Source organism: Amphiura filiformis, chromosome 15 (genome assembly GCF_039555335.1).
Source record: "Amphiura filiformis chromosome 15, Afil_fr2py, whole genome shotgun sequence".
In the NCBI taxonomy this organism is placed as follows: domain Eukaryota; kingdom Metazoa; phylum Echinodermata; class Ophiuroidea; order Amphilepidida; family Amphiuridae; genus Amphiura; species Amphiura filiformis.
In genome coordinates this window covers 50,852,905-50,872,334 of record NC_092642.1, presented here as the reverse complement: position 1 = coordinate 50,872,334, position 19,430 = coordinate 50,852,905, and the positions used below count along the sequence as shown (strand labels likewise).

The 19,430-nt window shown below is 39.8% G+C and overlaps 1 protein-coding gene across 1 annotated transcript; it reads right to left on the bottom strand.

Annotated features, from left to right (window-relative positions):
* Positions 1–13,053: 13,053 nt before the first annotated feature.
* LOC140171013 (trimethyllysine dioxygenase, mitochondrial-like) lies at positions 13,054–18,043 on the bottom strand. The gene is made up of 5 exons (XM_072194197.1): positions 17,950–18,043; positions 16,971–17,221; positions 15,423–15,577; positions 14,569–14,799; positions 13,054–13,333 (listed from the first exon to the last, which is right to left on the bottom strand). Exons 1-5 carry the CDS (start codon positions 18,041–18,043, stop codon positions 13,054–13,056), a joined length of 1,011 nt encoding a protein of 336 aa, XP_072050298.1.
* Positions 18,044–19,430: the final 1,387 nt, after the last annotated feature.

Below are 19,430 nucleotides of genomic sequence, written 5' to 3'. Positions count from 1 at the left end.
CCTAAAATATGGTGTCATTTTCAGATATGTTATGCAGAATTTTGTTCTGATTAAGATGATATCAAATATATATTTCAAAGTAAGACGTAACTCGACTTATAGCCTAAAACGTGACCCCTATTTTGCACGTAAAGTCTATGGAAAGCTATTTTGTGGCATGTACCCTTTACTTAATACACGATCCCGACTCCAAGTGCAATTTTGTAATTCTCTTGTTCCCTGGAACGCAAGCCGACCATGCGCCAACCTCCAGTTGTCAAAAAATATTATTCTTCCCGGCATTGCTTTGACGACGTAAACATTCTTGGGGTCGTTAGTGATTTTCCGGAATTGGCGCCATGCCGCGTATTATCGTTTTGCGTCTGGTGCCGGAAGAGTCAGCAGTGATCGGTCGTCGTTGGATTCTTGCCCCCCTGTTTCCCCCCAGTAAAAACCCAAAATTACGAAAATCTCCACTTTTTGCGGTAATTTTGTGCAAAATTTTGCCCCGCCCCTGAAATTCACTTCCCCCCCTCCCCCCTAATGCCCTTTTTTTTAATTCCTGGCGCCGCCACGGCCACTGTCAGCTTTCCCTACAATCAAAGGAAAACAAACACACTTGACGATATGTTTAAACTCCTAAACTGCTGTTTTTGATTCAAGTAGGCCTAAGTTAAGCAGAATTATAATTCTCTTTCCCCTTTCATTTGCTCCGTTTGCAATGATGGGAATAGAGGAATGCGTCAGCTGCATGAGACGAAGAGCGACAAATTATGCCCAAAATCGTGCAACTGTTTTTGTGGCTTAACATGTTTTAAAATTCCTCTTAAACATTGTCCAATATTGGGATGTTATGATAAAATGATTTTCAAGGACTTTGATATGTTTTTGTGTGAGCTTTTGGGAGATTGACGCATGTGAAATGGATTATGTTGCAATTAGTGGTGGGTGATGTCATATTCTGACTGGCCTAGCTCTGAGAACTAGCTAACTGAAAGAAAATGAAGACCTAAGCGCAAGAAGACCGTAAGTCCACTTGGCCATTCAACATGTATACACTAACGTTGCGTATAGTTTCTTATAGTTTGGTAATGTTTTATACATGTTCAGGGGCCAAAACAAATCTTTCACAAACTTTCATGATGTTTTCATCCTGGAACATGTATTAAACATTATACAACCCTAAGAAACTATACGTAACTTTATTGTATACATGTTGAGGGGCCAAGTGGGCTTACGGTCTTCTTGCGCTCAGGTCTTCAAATGTAGCAAACAACATAATACCAACCGAATGATAACAGGATCTTGGTTTATAGGGTCAGGAACATCAAAAACTGTAGTAACACATCGTATGACACACTCTCCATTCTCTGTCTTGTGGAATGCTACCGGTAGAGTGGCAAGGGCCTCATAATGCTCTGGATGCGATTCCCGTAGTCTTCTGGCCGCCATCAAAGCATCGCTGAATATAGTTTCTCCTCCTACCGCAGACTGTTGAAGGTAATGCAGCATAATGTACCTGTAAGGGACACGGATCAAGGAAGACATTCCATTTTTACTTCTTTGAGTGGTTATAATTATTAACATGACTGATTAACTTCATTCAAATTTGATATGAAAGTACTATTAAATCTGGACTAGTTCGAATTCTTTTCACACAAATGAGGTATTGCTATGAGTTTGACAGAATGCCAAATATCGATTCGTCTCTTTATAAATTCATATTACCCATATAAATTCTCTTGATTTAATAGCGAAAAGGCGATCATGGTAGACAGTTAAAGGGCAGCATAACAAGGTTAGTTGGCGCCGTCTATCCCTGTTCATTCAAGAGAATTTAACATAGAGACGAATCCATATTCGTCATTCTGCCAAACACACACTACTTACCCAGGCGGGTCGTAATGCGAGGCGTAGTCAGTATGAAATCTGAGATACTCCTTCCCAACGCTATTGTCATCCGCCACGACCTCAAGTAATTTGGAAGTGTATGTCATCTCGCCGTGCATGGTGTACTTAAATTGTGGATGAACTCGATCGCCTATTACCTATAATCGCAATTGACAGGGTTAAACTAAGGCATAATAATTAAACGTACAATATAGAAATTACTAGAAGCAACGCACAGCGTCACCATCCTTATATCTTCGTGTCAAAAATGCCGTGATAGTAGAGCGAATCCACTATTTCTTCAACAGACACGCATGGCTTTTTTGTTCGAGATAGACCGAGCGACTCAGGCTAAGCATACCACCATGCATGATAAAAAAAACCGCTTCATTCACTCTACGAATATAGAATGTATCGATTTACGACAAAATTGGTGGCGCTATTTAGTTACTGGAAATTACTCTTTCAAGCTTTTAATACAAGTAATTCCTTTTATTGTTTGATAAAATATGTTTTATAAAATTTCCTTGTTGCTTGTTTCACATATTCCAGTTGTTTTAATAGCAGCATTAATCACCTATCCCTTGCAAATAAAGAAATATGATTTAGGATAAATAGCGCCATCTATAGTTTGTATTTAGTTAATAATGAAGCCGTCTATAGTTTGCATTTAGTTAATAATGAAGCCAATTATACATCAAACAATTGGCAAATTAATTAATGGTTAGCGATAGGTGGACATGTGTTTGAGACCACACTATGTATGAAAACATACCCGCGCCATGGCTCTCGTTTTGGGAACACCGCTCATGAAGGCTACACCAAACTTGTGAAGGTTTCGCAATAGACGTATTACGCCTTCCTCAGACTCCATGTATTCTTCAAATGTCACGTCCGGCGGGAGAGAGGTTTCCAGAGTCCTTCGATCCCAGAAGACTCGGTGGTTATCTTCTTGGCGTTGGGTACATTGTCTATAGGCTTTACTCAGCCAATCTATCTGGTAGGATGTGGTGTGTCCATCAGGCCCTTTAAGTATTAAGTAGATTCCGAAAAAAAGTAACTTGCAATTAATCAAAACAAGCATTGATTAAAACGTATTGGGAAAAGTTTAAAAAAGATAATGACGTCAGTTGGCGGGAAAACCTCACACGTACTTTGGCCCTTAAACATGGATAAAGTCTTGTAGGTGTAGACTTTATATTGAAGAGGTTGCTTCATCCATGTTCAAGGGCCAAAAGTACATAAGATTTTTCCCGCCCAGTGGCGATGAGTAGTTATTTTTCTGTTATGAAAATACTTACAAGTAATGCGCAGTGGCCTTTTATCTTCGCTAATGAACACCTGCTCAGGAGATATGTTTGAATCAATGTCAACTGGATCGACCAATCGCTGAAAATTTCTGTCACTTAAACAAGCATTACACCTGAAGAAGTATGCACCATGTGCACGGGGAGAGAAAAAAGTACCAGATAATAGTCTTAAATTTCGAATTTGAACCTAATGAAATAAAACCCAGGAAAATGGTTTAGACAATAATTGGTAAAAGAAGATAAATATCAAATCATAAATTAGTGATGAGGTAAAGTAATGTCAGGTCAGGTAGGGTAGGGTAAAGTAAGGTCAGGTCAGGTCAGGTAAGGTAAAGTATTAAAGGCAGGGTAAGGTAAGGTATTACCCCGGGGGGGGGGGGGGGCACTCAAATATGACAGTGTACGCATGCGTGACCAAATTTTTTCAAACACCCCTAACCGAGTTTTACCCTACCAGCAAATTTAGCCCTTAATAAGGTAATTTAGTGTAGAATTTACCCCCTAATGAGTTTTTGGCTGATGAAAATGCAACAAATGTACCCTTTTTGGACTCATAATTTTCCAAAAATTTGGTACCCTCAAAAAAAAGGTACCCTAAACAAGTTGTCCAGTTTCAGAAAACTACCCTTATTCTTGAAAATCACTGTTTTTTAGACCCTAAACGCGTCACGCGCGTAACTTGCCTTGCCTAAAAAAACACCCCCTTTTACTTGTTTTTTTTTGGTCACGCATGCGTACAGACCATTTATGTGAGTGATCCCCGGGGGTATTACAGGTAGGGTAAGCTAAGGTACGGTAAGGTACGGTACGGTAAGGTATAAGGAAAGGTGTAAGGTACGGTAAGGTAGGGAATGGTGCTGAAAGCATCATCATGCTGAAATCAGCATGTAAGATGCATTAAAATGAGTACAAACAAGCCTAGTATTGATTCAGTAGTTCTGATATTTTCAGAAAATATTTCAAAAACTTGAACTTTTCCGTTGAAGCGCATGGCTAGCACACAGAGCATTAAGACCTCACCTGCAATGATCTCGTAACCAGATATAATTGAATACCTGAGTGGAAGAAGGGCCCGACTCCATCAAAACTGTTTTTGAGATATTAAGAAAAAACTTAATATTTGGAAAAGTTTTTATAGACAGAATGTTTTCATCTTCAGGGGACCTTTAATACGTGAACATACAGTATTACATACATTCGAAATCATACACGATATTTCCATGACAACGGTACAGGTCTTAATGCAAGCTGGAGTTGGGCCCTTCTTCCACTAATATACTGCAAGTGCCAGTTCCGTAAGCAGATGTGTTATAAATAGCTACAAAAATTTGGAAATTATCCATTAATTGCACAAGTAGAAGCATGTAATATGTTAGCAAGAAAGTTAATTGTAGTGAAAAGCAGATTTCATGGACGAACAAAATTCCTCTTTAATCCAATGTTTGTGGAAGAAGGTCCCAACTCCATGGAGTTGGGCCTTTCTTCCATGAACACTAGGGTTAAATGTAAGTGGACGACTATTTAGAAAGTGGATTTTGGCTCATCATTCACACACAAGGAAGAACAGTCAGCTGGCAATAAAATGCTGGGTCTAACTCATTTTTGTAAAAAATTGGAGTTGGGCCCTTCTTCCACTCAGGTATTCAATTGAATTCCATTCGTTCAGTATCAGCTCTTATTTCCATATAATCGTCATTTAACTTGATGTTATAATCACCAGCTGCTGCTTCCATTTTATTTAACTTCAATACCTCGGGTTGTATGGAATATTCATTGCTCAAGTGATATACGGAAGAGGAAATATGGATATATCTCTGTTGAGAAAGATTTAGATTCAGAAGGTGTCTTCGTCCAAGAGTTGGCACATAAGAACACAATCGCATCAGTTTGGATACTTTTTGCATACCACTTGGTCTAACCAAAGCAGTAAGAAACGCCATATTTTCTACGTTGCCCAGACACTGACTTAGTAATGTATGTCTCAATCACAAAAAAACTTTGCATTTTTTACTTCACTTGCTGCTTCCGTTTCTAACTATTACATTGTATCGACGGCTCAAGTGGGTAAGTGCAATAGCTGCCCTGTGAACATTTGGTAATTTACACACTGTATAATGTAGGCCTACTCATCTACACATGGCAGCTACACATAGCAGCTATTGAGCTATTATACTTACCCAAACACGATGACTGAAGTGCAAAAGTCACTGAGAAAATCTATTTTCTTGTTGACGCCATTTTATTCCAAAATGTAATTTCCGAGTTAATGAATTTTGAAACACGTGATAAGCTGGTGTAGAGATTGCCAGTACTTTTAGGCTTACCATTTCTAAAATTAGATTTAAAATTCGCTTGGATTTCCTATTTTTCACATGCAGTGTTGCAGAAAATATTCGTGCTGGTTATAACACCTGCAAACATTACGATATGTCATGAATATGTAAAATAATGTTCAGATTCCAAAATGTTAACAAAGTTCCAAAGTTAACGAGCCAGGTGGTAAGCTGGTGTAGATTATTTTGTAGGCCTAAAAAAAAAGCGCAGTGATTTATAGTGCGCTACGCACAGGCACAACGCCTTGACATTGATCCACAAGCCTCAGCACACTTTACAGGTTGTCGCTGACCACTACGGCCCCACATCATTCCATAAACCATTAAACAACAATTCAGGGATTTTGCTGCTTCAAGAGCGCACACCCTAGGCATTCCACAAATAACCATCGCAATCAGGATCAGCTCCCCGAGTTTCGTACGGGTTACAACGAGACAAATTAGCAGTGAGTTCCTTGTCCAGGGGAATTTCAAGCTAACTCAATTTTTCCACGACAGCGTACTTGGCACCGCCAGGGTTCGAACCCGCAACCTCCCGCACCATAGTCGAACGCCTTAAGGATTGAGCTAACTTGACTGCTAACCTTTTGCCCCCCCCGCCCGTCACCTTGCCAAAAATTGGTCCCCCTTTTTTCCCCAGCTTATTTTCACCATTTTGCTACGTAACAGCAGAGGTCACGCCGGTAAAAATTACCGGAAGTGAGCTAAGTTGCCGTCTTACTGCACACGGTCTTACTGATAGCTTTCTTGTAATTGTTTATATGCTAGTGGCCAAGCATACAACTCGACGCGGGGACGAGCTAACGACGAAAAACTCGTGGCCACCACAAAAGTGGGCCGCAATAACGCGCAGACTCGCCGTATAGCCGGTTTCTATTGTTCTAAACAATAATGGAATGCTGTTCAACCGCCACTAACTGCCGGTCAACCGGTTGTTGGGTTTTCAGCTAACACCACTATGCATCTGATGCCTTACCATTACCAGTGGACTTCGGGTATATATATAAATGCGCATTTATAAATGCGCACGTGACATCTACAAGTCGCCATACCGTGTTCAACGATGTAAGGTACCCGGATGTGCACAAATTCCACACGCAAAAGTATAGGCGAAAATGACAGGTTACAAGGAAAATTGGTTTTGCAAAATAGTGGCATTGATTGCAAAGGGCAAAATAATTTGACCCGAAACATAAACTCTTTATTTGGATTTTCCATTACGGAAAAAAAAAATTATGACGGAAAAGCTAGATATAGCTGATTTAAAAGTTATATTTCATTATTTCCGTGCTAAATGGGCGTGGCAATTGGCCATATTGATGACGAAATGTGATTCTTACTGGCATTAAGGTCAGAACTGGGTAGCTGCCGATAATGTTATTTGATAATGTTTGCACGTAGGGAACTTAGGGGGCTGTCATTTTCTTCGGAAGGAAGGGGTCATGGATTTATTTATTTGGGAGTCAAGATAAGTACCCCCCCCGTAGCGCCGCTAATGAACATAACTCTGACCCTAATTTTAACTCTAATTATAACGTAAATTGAGGAGACTATAACTTTAGCGCTTTTCGGTATAAAGACCCTCTCAAACTAATAGGCTAGATGTCCCCGCCGATTTACTCATTCGCTCGCAAATGGACAAAAAACAAATTCAAAATGTGTTTTTAAGCACCTTTTGTGTCCCCATGCTAAATCGGTAATCTGTACACCCTTTGTCACCCTTTGACGTACAATTTAGAGTATAAACACGTAGATGACTGTACATGATCTAATCATCCCGGCTGGAAGATGTTGAGGAAGACTCGTATACTATACATCACGCTCATACGTTATATGACAATATGACGTACAATCACGTATGTGATGCATGGTTTGAGGTTTATTCAGCTAGTAAGTTAGATCTCGTCATACACATTATTGTCATGGTATATTGTAATTGTATACGCCAATTTTGTTCAGTTTGATTCAACCGGCTTATAAAGTTTTACTTTACACGGAAGGGGAAAGTTAGCAAAAAAACAATTAATTTTTTAGTGTAAAAGGGGGAGGGGTGGTTTTGGGGAAGGGGGGACAAATAATATTTATAAAATTACAAGTAAGGCGAGAAAGAGAGAAACCCTGTTCTATGGGCGAACGGATCTTTCAAGTAGGGAATTTAAATATTCCAAAATAAATTTCAATTTGAGAAAATACAAAAAAAAAAATTGTCCTGAAATTTCCGAAATTTGGGGTCGGCATTCATTTGTACAGGAAAAATTTGTTTCCCAATTTGTTCAAAATAGAACAGGGTTTTCGTTTTTCGTCGAATAAATAAATAAATAAATAAATAAATAAATAAATAAATAAATAAATAAATAAATAAATAAATAAATAAATAAATAAATAAACATTAGTTATGTTTGTACATGGGGGTGCTGTGCAATAATCATGATCCTTTGATATCCATGATTTATCCTTGTAAATTTATAGCATCGAACCTCCAGCCAATGTTCCTTGCCACGAAACAAGGTCACAACTGTAGCCACTCCTTCAATGGTCGCCATTTCAGTGATTGACAGTGATGTAATGCAAATATGGCGCTGGCCATCTGGCCACGTGCGTATTTATAAAATCGCATTTATATATAGGGCCTACAACCGAAGTCTACTGATTACAATGTACTAAAATGCCCGAATCGAACGAAAAGATTATTTTCCCACTCACACAATGTCACGTCACTACAATAATTTCCACAAGTATTTTACAACTTTGGTTAGGGAACTTACTATGATTATCGGGAATTGCCTCTCACGCATGATCGCACACAATGACGTGGGCCATAAGTCGGACCTCATACGGCAAAAACATGATCAATTGACACATGTCAGCATACGGCTATATCCTTCCCGACATGCTTACGGTAGTCAAGTCCGTACAAGATATTATTCTTGTGATCCACACACTAAGTACACGTCCAGCTACGTCCATTTTGTCCATAATACATTTGGCCACATTTTATTATACGATAAATACGAATTTATTAAACATGGTAACAAATATTCTCTAGCAAATCGGTTATACGATGGAACTGGTATGGTAGGCATATTATATTAAATATATATTAACCAGAATATGGTTTTGGTGGTTGAAGGTGGAGGGCGAGTAGTGGAGGGCGAGTAGTGGAGGGCTGGCTTATTTGTGATGACGCTATCTGCGCATGGTCAAAGACGATTCCTTACTAGCCACAGACAGACCGCGCACCGACACCGCCTGGCTAATAATTATTTGGTGCAGCAGAGACACTAAAATGAATACACGGGATCGATACACGTGAATTATATTATTGCTATGCACGATTTTGATATCAGACGAAAATCTTCGGATACCGGGTTAGAAAATGATGAATATCTCCCGTAAATGAATTTTTCTCAAGAAACCAGATGTGGTCTCATACACTTGAAAATACGTGTTGAACAGATATGATAGTCGCTAGAATGCGCTTTGAAAATTGGCCGTGCGCTTTGAACTCAAAATCGGACCAAAACTCTAATTTTATATTGCGTTGGTCCTGTATGGACTACATCGTGTAGTACACTAGGCAGTATAAAAGTCGATGACCATTGACCTCAATGGGGTATACAAGCTTATTGACGCACAACCAAGATCAATTACCCGGCTATTGTGAGTAGCCTTAGTCATGTCCCTCGACTAATTAATCGTCTCAAAGAGCTTCAAAGGTCTGAACCAAATGGCCAATCGTGGCTATGGATTCAACCTACCATGGCGATTTCTGCCATGAAGATATAGGGTCGATGACACTGTGGACCGTCCGCTGGAATTAGTTAGAACAGGAACCATTCGTTATAATAAAAAAAAAAAAAGCTGTTGGTCGGACCTCATGTCTAGTCTTCGCATCGACTGTCTGTGACCTTTAGTTCCCGACATTACCCTTATGAACTCACATCCTCTTGCTTTGGTCAGAGTCTAATGTAAGGAAGAGGAGGGTTAACGGAATTATATATCCTGTCACATCTATCGCTGTCGAAGTGACGTAATAATCGAATTAACTACCATAGCAATGGATGAATACAATTTTTGAATAGATCGCCCTGCACTGCAAACAGATTGCATTAATAACCCGTGTATTAAGCCATAGGTAACTTCCCACACCTGGGAACCAAGGGAGAACAGTGCCAGTTCATTGATTGGTCACCCCAGGTTAAATAAGAAATAAATAAATAAATGTCACCAAACATAGATTGATAACAATACCGCTACCTAATATAGTAGTATAGGTGACAAGAAATACAATTTTTTCAACATTGCTGTAGTGTGGTTCTAGTGCTCTAGTACCTATGGCTTAATTAAGTTTCAGTGAAATAATGTAGCAAGTTATACAAAATATAGCTCAACATTGAAAATGGAAGCCTTTTAACCAGTTCGTTATTTGATAGGTGTGGAGCACCAAATTCATGAAGTCATAAAAAAAAATCAGGAAACACTTATTCCCATTTTACATATCAACATTATTTCCCTATAATGTGTTAGCAACACATATCCAAAATTTGAATGAAATCCGTTGATAGTATTAAAGCTTTCCAAAATGAAGTGAATTTAAAACACCAGTGATGTACCACCTTTTGGCTTCTACCTTTAAAAGCATGTAAGCTACATTGATACCGATGCCACCAATGGAACGAGAAGATTTGCCCCTTCATTTTGCATACCACTTTGTCCATTTTTTCCTCATTTCTTCACAAAATGCAAAAAAATAAAAAAATGAAATGGGTGTAGTACCCCCTTGAGCGGCTAAATAGCATTATTTATTTGAATGAGCGGTCTCACACATACTTTGTGTGAGGATAGCTGGATCAACCTTCTCTTCCTTCTTCTCTGTTCAAACAAGCGCCTAAGCTAGAGACTTGAAGTGTGACCAATAACCCACTTGACCAAACAAAAGGGAAAAAGTTCAATGCAGTCCTGGGATGCAGTTGATTACAATGCCCTTCTTTTCGCCCATTGATACACATGTCCCGAGTTTAGGCGACAAGACGTTGTTGGTCCAGTAACCAATCAGACATTCGCGTTGAAGTAAAAGCAAGAAATTCAATCGATATATATTATATTTGAAGTTGTCGTGGAAGTTGAAGTAAATTTTCAAACTTCATTTCGCAAACTCTCTAATATAAAAGCATATAATACCGATGGAGTCATTAAATTAAAATGCCCCATCAAAAGAAGCTCTCCATAAACACAAATTAACAAATACAATAGGACAAGGCCAGCACCTTTATAAGTTGTGTTCACATTGTCGGACGTACGCCCGGCGGAACTTGGTCGGCGCAAGTTGCTAGGAGTAGCGGTAGGCACTGCCAGGAGTAGTGGCAGTGTGAACGATGGTCAGCGTAAGTTCCGCCAGGCGTACATCCGACGATTTACTCCTGAGGAGTAGCGAGCTGGGTGTAACCTCCGCCAGGCGTAAGTTGTAATGTGAACGCTGCTACTCCTGGCACCTGGTGTAAGTTTGACCTTTTGATGGTTGGAACTAAAATAACATATTGTGTTGTTGATAAAGGTCCCGGAAACACCGGAAGTGGTAGCCGATGTTTACGCCGACCAGAAGCGACTGGTCGGCGTAGTGCTAGGAGTAGGCTAGGTGTGGACACGCGGTAGGAGTAGCGAAAATATTTGTGGAATTTGTATCAATATTAGCGTAAGTTTACGCCGGGTGTAACTCAAAATGTGAACACGACTATTGTGGAGTGTATCCGGAAAAATATCTGCAATAACAATATTGGATCCCGCAGTACTTATAATAGCTTATAAGGGATTATCTGGATCACTATAAACACGCTCTATGACCCGCTTAGTAGTCGTGTTCACATTGTCGGACGTACGCCCGGCGGAACTTGGTCGGCGCAAGTTGCTAGGAGTAGTGTTAGGCGCTGCCAGGAGTAGGTGCAGTGTGAACGATGGTCAGCGTAAGTTCCGCCAGGCGTACGTCCGACGATTTACTCCTGACAAAAGTCAGGAGTAGCGAGCTGGGTGTAACCTCCGCCAGGCGTAAGTTGCAATGTAAACGCAGATTACGCCTGGCACCCGGAGTAAGTTTGACCTTTTGTTGGTCAGAACTAAGAAATTACATATCGCGTGGTTGATAAAGGTCACAGATACACCGGAAGTGGTAGCCAATGTTTACGCCGACCAGAAGTGAATGATAGGTGGAACTAGTCGGCGTAGTGCTAGGAGTAGGCTAGGTGTGGACACGCGGTAGGAGTAAGGAAAATATTTGTGGAATTTTGATCAATGTTAGCGTAAGTTTACGCCGGGTGTAACTCAAAATGTGAACACGACTATAGACATGTGAGCTCTTCTAAAGCTTAATATCTTAAAGATTAGTATTCGTTTAGTATTCGTATTCATGGCAATCACACAACACCAATAAAACACTGTATGAAATACTGATGCCAATCTCTGAGAACCTCCGGATTAGAAGGTTAAAGTTTGCAGGGCACTGTGCAATGAGCGAGGAGGAAGCAGCTTCAATTGTTCTTATGTGGCAGCCCAAACACGGAAATCGAGCAAGAGGCCCACCCAAGAAGGATTACATCAAGATGTTGGCAGATGAGACGGGATTAACAGGTCCAGACATCAAAAATTGTATGCTGGATAGAGCAGTTTGGAGAGCCATTATGGGAGTCCGACAACAAGAGTCGACCTAAGAAAGTAAGCTAAGCAAAGTATTCGTTTGTGCATATGGCTCGAACATTTAAGATGCAAAGCTTCGTTACATTATAACAGATATTGGTATTAGGACATACGGTACACACCGACATCGCCTGGCTAATAATTATTTGGTGCAGCAGAGATACTAAAATAAATACCTGGGATCGATACACGTGAATTGTTATGCACGATTTTGATATCAGACGAAAATCTTCGGATACCGGGGTAGAAAATGATGAATATCTCCCGTAAATGATTTCGTCTCAAGAAACCAGATCTGGTCTCATACACTTGAAAATACGTGTTGAACAGATATGATAGTCGTTAGCTTGCGTCTTGAGAAAAGGCCGTGCGTCTTGAACTCAAAATCTGACCAAAATTCAAATTTTATATTGCGTTGGTCCTGTATGGACTACAGTGCGCAGGCTATAGCTGCACTCACTACTCCAGTGGAGACAGTATGACCATTGCCCGCAATGTCGTATACAAGCTTACTCACACAGCGAGAAATCAATTACCCCGGCTATTGTCAGTAGCCTTAGTCAGGTCACTTGGCTAATTATGCGTCTCATAAGGTCGGAATAAAATGGCCATGCGTGGCTGTGGATTCAACCTACCATGGCGATTTCTACCATGAAGATATCGGGGTGATGACAATGTCTTGTATATAATATAAAACGTCTAATAAATCCTGCCATCATGTCAAAGGTTCTTGATATCCCGTATGTTTATCTAAGTTCATTATATCATTTTATCTCTATTTTATCGAAAATTTTCTGTGGGGGCAATTAACCTCCCCCTACGCCACTGATTGTAGCTCTCTTAAATATTTATCGTCAGAGAACAACGTCATCAACATTGCAGACAGTACGCAGTTTACTCATAACACGATCCCGACTCCAGTTTAAAATTTCTAATTCTCTTGTTCCCTGGTAAGCAAGCCGACCATGCGTCAACCTCCAGTTGTCAAAAAATATCGTTCTTCCCGGCATGCCTTTGACGACGTAAACATTCTTTGGGTCGTTTGTGATTTTCCGGAATTGGCGCCAAGCCGCGTACCATCGTTTTGCGTCTGGTGCAGGAAGAGCCAGCAGTGATCGGTCATCATTTGATGTTCTGGTATTCAATAAAATAAGTTACATAATTATAGTTATTTAGGTATAAATAGTATGTTTTCCTGCAATTTTTCAGTTTGAGAGAAGCCTTACAATAAAAAAAAATGTCACACTACATGTAGTATTGTTTAGCATGTTGAAACTATTCGCTGTTTTATACACGCTTGATTTATACAACTCTAAGTAAATCTGCATAAGGTGCTGTGCAATATTTATGCCCCCTCCCCCATTTCCAAATACGCTTGCTCCCATCTCGACATGCCTGAACATCTTCGCTCCGTCCTCCATTGCATATGGGATCCCAATTTGCAACACTTAATTGGTCTAGATACAATTTGCAAGCGCGTATTTTTAACCGTTTCCGAACTGTTTTCCCAAGAGCGTTAAAAGGTGCCTCGTGGATATGGGCCAAAAATCGCTTCCCCCATCCAGTGCACCCACGACTTATCAAAAAATGCTTGCCGCCCCCCTCGGCTGGCCAAAAGTTCTTGCCTCCCCCCCCAGTGGCGGATTTAGAGGGGGGCGCGCCCCCTCTATTTTTTGCAGATCGGCGCCTAACTCTGTGTATTTTTGCAGAGCGGCGCCTGACTTTATGTGGGCGCCGAGCCGCACCAGCGGCGGTGGTGGCTCGGCGCCCCCTCTATTGAAAATTCCTGGATCCGCCCCTGCCCCCCCTCAATTTTACCCTCCCTCATGAAGGGCTCATAATTATTGCACAGCCCCTATGAATTTAAAAAAGCGGATAATGTATTCAATGTGGCGTATTAATTTGCATTTTAGATATTTCTAACATTAAACTAATAGCAGTTCAGTGATAAGTGGTCGCGAAAATTCATTTTCGACGACATATTCGCTAAAACCGGGCACATTCTCACTGAACTAATAATAAAAATATAAAAACGTCCTTATCATTAGGCAATAGAAACGAAATTAGTTTGATCTTTCGATCGACCATCGATACTTGGTCGATCCTTATTATTTATGAAATCATTTAATTTTCTATTGTTAATTGTGGTAGTAATTTGTGCCTGTAGTGATATTGACTAATATAAATTTAGAAATAATTCTGATCAATTAGTTGTTAGTTCATTAATAGCAAGCATCGAGCAGCATCGACGGTCGATCCAAAGATCGAACAAATTTGTGTACGATGCCTTATCATAATTTATTTATTTCGGTGCTTTAAACGAGCCAATAAACGAAAGATACATGCAAAGAAAACAACTTAATACAAACCGAATGATAACAGGATCTTGGTTAGGGTCGGGAACATCAAAGACAGTGGTAACACATCGTACAAACCGCCCGAGTCCTTTCTCTATCTTGTGAAATGACACTGGTAGAGTGGCAAGGGCCTCATAGTGTTCGGGATGAGATTCTCGTAGTATTCTGGATGCCCTTAAAGCATCGCTAAATAAACTTTCCCCTCCTACCTCAGACTGTTTCAGGTAATGCATCATCATATACCTAAGGATGTAAGAATCAAAGACAATAAAACAAAGATAAAACTAAGGAAGACATAGTTATTTAAATCTTCAATAATTATAGTTCAATAACGGTTCAACTATTACCGTAATCATACCTACATTTTTAAACCAATTTGGAAAGTTTACAAAACACACTTTTTAAACAGCTCACTATTCCATAGGTTTCTCGGTCATATAGTTTAAGGCTTGCAGTCAAGTTAGCTCAATCGATAAGGCGTTCGACTATCATGGTGCGAGAGGTTGCGGGTTCGAACCCTGGCGGTGCCTAGTACGCTCTCGTGGAAAATTTGAGTCGGCTTGAAATTCCCCTGGCCAAGGAACTTACTGCTAATTTGTCTCGTTGTAACCCGTACGAAACTCGGGGAGCTGATCCTGGTTGCGCAGGTTATTTGTGGAATGTTTAGGGTGTGCACTCTTGAAGCAGCAAAGTCCCTTGTTTAATGGTTTATGGAATGATGTGGGGCCGTAGTGGTCAGCGACAACCTGTAAAGTGTGCTGAGACTTGTAGATCAACGTTTAGGCGTTGTGCCTGTGCGTAGCGCACTATAATAATAAATCACTGCGCTTTTTTTACACTCCCCACCCACCCGTAGGCCTACTTACCCTGGTGGGTCGTAATGCGAGGCGTAGTCCGTATGAAATGGGAGATCCATATTGTTATAGCTATGGTCATCCATGACCTTAGATAGTTCAGGAAAGAATTCAATCTCACCGTTAATGCTGCATTTCAATGGTGAGTGTACGCGTTCGCCTAGTACCTGTAATTACAATGGACAGTAACATCGGTAACAAGGTGAAGGTGATAATGTATGGGGGAAATTGAGAGTGCATTATTATGTACTCTGAATAAATCCAACCTATATAGTTACCTCACTAAAATGTGAATCATATGAATCATTCTAAAACTGGTGTTAAAATGATCATATCAATCATTTCAGTGCAGTGATAACGCCATCTATCTTTTATTAAAAATTTTTTATAAAAATATGAGATTTGATAGGTTGTCGATAACTTAAGGCTATACAAGGTTGTTTGAATAACCAATTTTTGTTTTTTTAAAAAAATGAAAAAAAAAAGACATCAGTGATAGTTAAGGTTACGCATGTCAAAGAATGTCACTTACTGGAAAGCCGTACTAAACAAGGTCATCTGATGTAACTGATTCTTCATCTGGGTCATATATACCCTTGGCTTTATGACAAACTGGTCATCTTAGGGAAAGACTAGAATGTCGCTCATTGGAAAGCTGGACTCAACAAGGTCAACTGATGTAACTGAGTCTCCATCTGGGTCAAATAGCCTCGGCTCTATAACAAACTGGTCATCTTAGGGACAGGGAAAGAATGTCACTTACTGGAAAGCTGGACTCAACAAGGTCACTTGATGTAACTGTTTTTCCATGATCTGGGTCATATACACTCGGCTTTAACTGATCATCTTAGGGACAATGTCACTTACTGGAAAGCTGGACTCAAGGTCACCTAATGTAACTGATTCTCCAACTGGGTCATTTACCCTCGGCTTGATAAAAAAAACCTGGTCATCTTAGGGGCATGGAAAGAATGTCACTTACTGGAAAGCTGGACTCAACAAACTATACATTTTCTGAATCTGTATGACCAGTGATATATTTTAGCATGAGTTTTTACAAAGTTTGACCAGTTTTGAATTTTACCCCTATATAAACTTTGACTTTTTTAATTGCTGCCAGATTATATTTCAAGGTCCTCAGCAGAATTACTGGATTGTCAGTCTCAAATATTGCACGTCATTTGAAAGCCATATAATTTGCTTTTAATTGAGACTATAAAAACACTCGACTGCAAAAAGATCACAAGCAGGAGAGGGATAAAATATGACAACACGATAAATTCTCTGTTTTTCGAATTGCGAGCACCATGGTGCATGGCGCGTCGATTTTAAATTCGGCTTGTATGGACTTAACAACAGAATAGCGTGGGTTCGAATCCCCCAAGCCAGTCAGATGCTTTTCTTCTTAATTTAGTTTTATCTTCGTTCAGAATGTAACTATCCTCTACAGAGATCTGTGGTACGCAAAAATAGGATATGGACAATGTACAGTCGTGATAGATGACAATGATTGGGAATTTGGAATTCCAAAACCAAAATGTGACTTTTTGGAAAACATACCCTTGTCATGGCTCTCGTTTTAGGAACACCGCTCATGAAGGCTATACCAAATGTGTGAAGGTTTCTTAGCAGACGTATCACGCCTTCCTCAGACTCCATGTATTCTTCAAAAGTCACGTCCGGCGGGAGAGAGATCTCCAGAGTCCTTAGATCCCAGAAGATTCGGTGGTTATCTTCTTGACGTTGGGTACATTGTCTATAGGCTTTACCCAGCCAATCTATCTGGTAGGATGTGGTGTGGCCATCAGGCCCTGTAAAAAGTAAAATAGATTCCATACGGATTTTTTCTAACAAAACATTATATAATGATCAATTCTAGACCTGAATAATACCAACATCTATCACACTAAAAAACTGTATATACATTATATTTTGTAGCAATTTTTATCATAGATTTTTGTTTCTCTATCAAATTATTCATCTTTTTCTACTTTTTTGTGGTAATTTTTATTCTATAAACTGTACATTTGTGTGCAAATTGAGGGCGCTATTTACATGTATTTTAAATTTAAATTAGGAAAATAATATGAGTAATACCTTACATTTCATGATAAAAAGTTTTTTGAAAAGTCCCTTGTCATTTGTTAGTCTTTTTGCTGATGTTCTAATACCATTATTTATACAAGTGTCTACCCCTTGTAAAGATGTAACAGGCGGTATAGGACACGTGACGTTCGAGGCTGGCGAAAATACAAGGCTGACAACCCCATTCAAAATACACGGTTAGCAGTTATAAATTGAAAAACAACACACTTACAGTGCGGTAGAGTAAGATAATTTTGCTTTGACACCCCATAACAAATTTAGAATTGTTTGTGGAGATTTCGTGATCACGTGTTAATCCAAAAAAAAAAAAAAAATGGCGATATCGCATCCGCCGCCACCTGAGATGTAAACAAGATTTAAATAGCGCCATCGTTTAACACTTTACTTAAAAATGACCCCGTTTTATATGCGATCAACCGTGAACAATACTTACAAGTGATATGCAATTGTCTTGTATCATCGCTAATGAACACCTGATCAGGAGATATATTGGGGTCAATGTCAGTTGGGTCTATCAGTCGCTGCATATTTCTGCCACTTAAACAAGCATTACACCTATTAAAAGAAAGTATACTCTGTAAAGGATGAAATCAAAGCTCGACCGCCGGTTAATTGAACCCCGTTCCATTGTTTAGAGCAATAGAAACCGGCCACGACCGGACGGAACCGGCTGTCGACCGCCGGTCGAGTTTTTGATTTCAGTCCTTACAAGTACCAATTAATAAACATATCAACGCTACCATAACATTATCTATGGTTAAGTAGAAAAGAATTCTAGAACCTTTCACTTTACATACGTAGGAGATGCCCGAGGTGATGGCGTGCCTTTGTTTATATCTGCAGAGTGATCCTCCTCCACTGTGGTCTTGGTTTGCCTGGTATTTGGCCTGTTGGAGATCCATGCCTGTATCCTCTAGAATCTTGTCCTTTCATTTTGAGGTGTTATACACCCGGGGGGGGGGGGACTCAGTACAAATGGCCATACGGGGACGTGCCGCAAACATGGGTAGCATTTTCAGCCTTCTGGTATATCAATGACCCCTTTTTCAAAGCCTATTTTGGTATATGAATGGGTCCTTTTTTCAAACTTTTCTCAATTTTTTTGGAAAATAGGTCAATTTTGCCTCAATCTAGCCAAAATTTTCAAACTTTTCCCAAAATATTTGGGAAAATTTGCAAAAAAATTTCTTGAAAAATTGTAGACTACACAAGATTTTAAGTACATTTGTTAATAAAAGCTGGTAACCTAAGTATCTTAACTAATTTGCACCTGCTAAATTCAATAAGGGGTTACCAAGCGTTATTTTGAGTCTATAATCCTCGAAATGACCCCAAAAATTTTAATTTTGGGGGCATACTCCGATTTTGTTTACAACTTGTTGCTGCGGAGTTATGGGCATTATTATGTTCTCAGAATCTTCCTTCATATACTTTGTACAGAGTTGAAGAGTCCAATATAATCAACACTTGGACTCAAAACTTGGACTGTGTTGGATAGGCTCACTTTTTCCCCCAAAATTTTGTTTTCAACAATTTTTTGACCAAACTCGTTTTTGACTTGCTCATTTTAAACCAAAATGCAGTTTAATTTGTACATATCAAATGAAACAAAAAATTATCCCTGCTGCTGAAATGGAATCGCCCTCGTGATGTCACGCGATGTTTCCATGGGAAGCCAATTGGGTGCCTTGTTTGGTATCAGGCGGGCCAATCACGGGCAGCCTTGCTTGGAGCCGTCGGTGGCCATTTTGTTAGCTAAGGCCATTCTCTGTCAGTTTTTCAGCAAGAACGGATGCAGAAATTTTTTATCCCACCCACCACTCCCCATATGTCATAATTGATATCTGTTTAAAATTGATTTCAAGAGTTTGATAGTGTGTCATAAAATTTGAGTCTCGCAGTAGTGAGACAAGT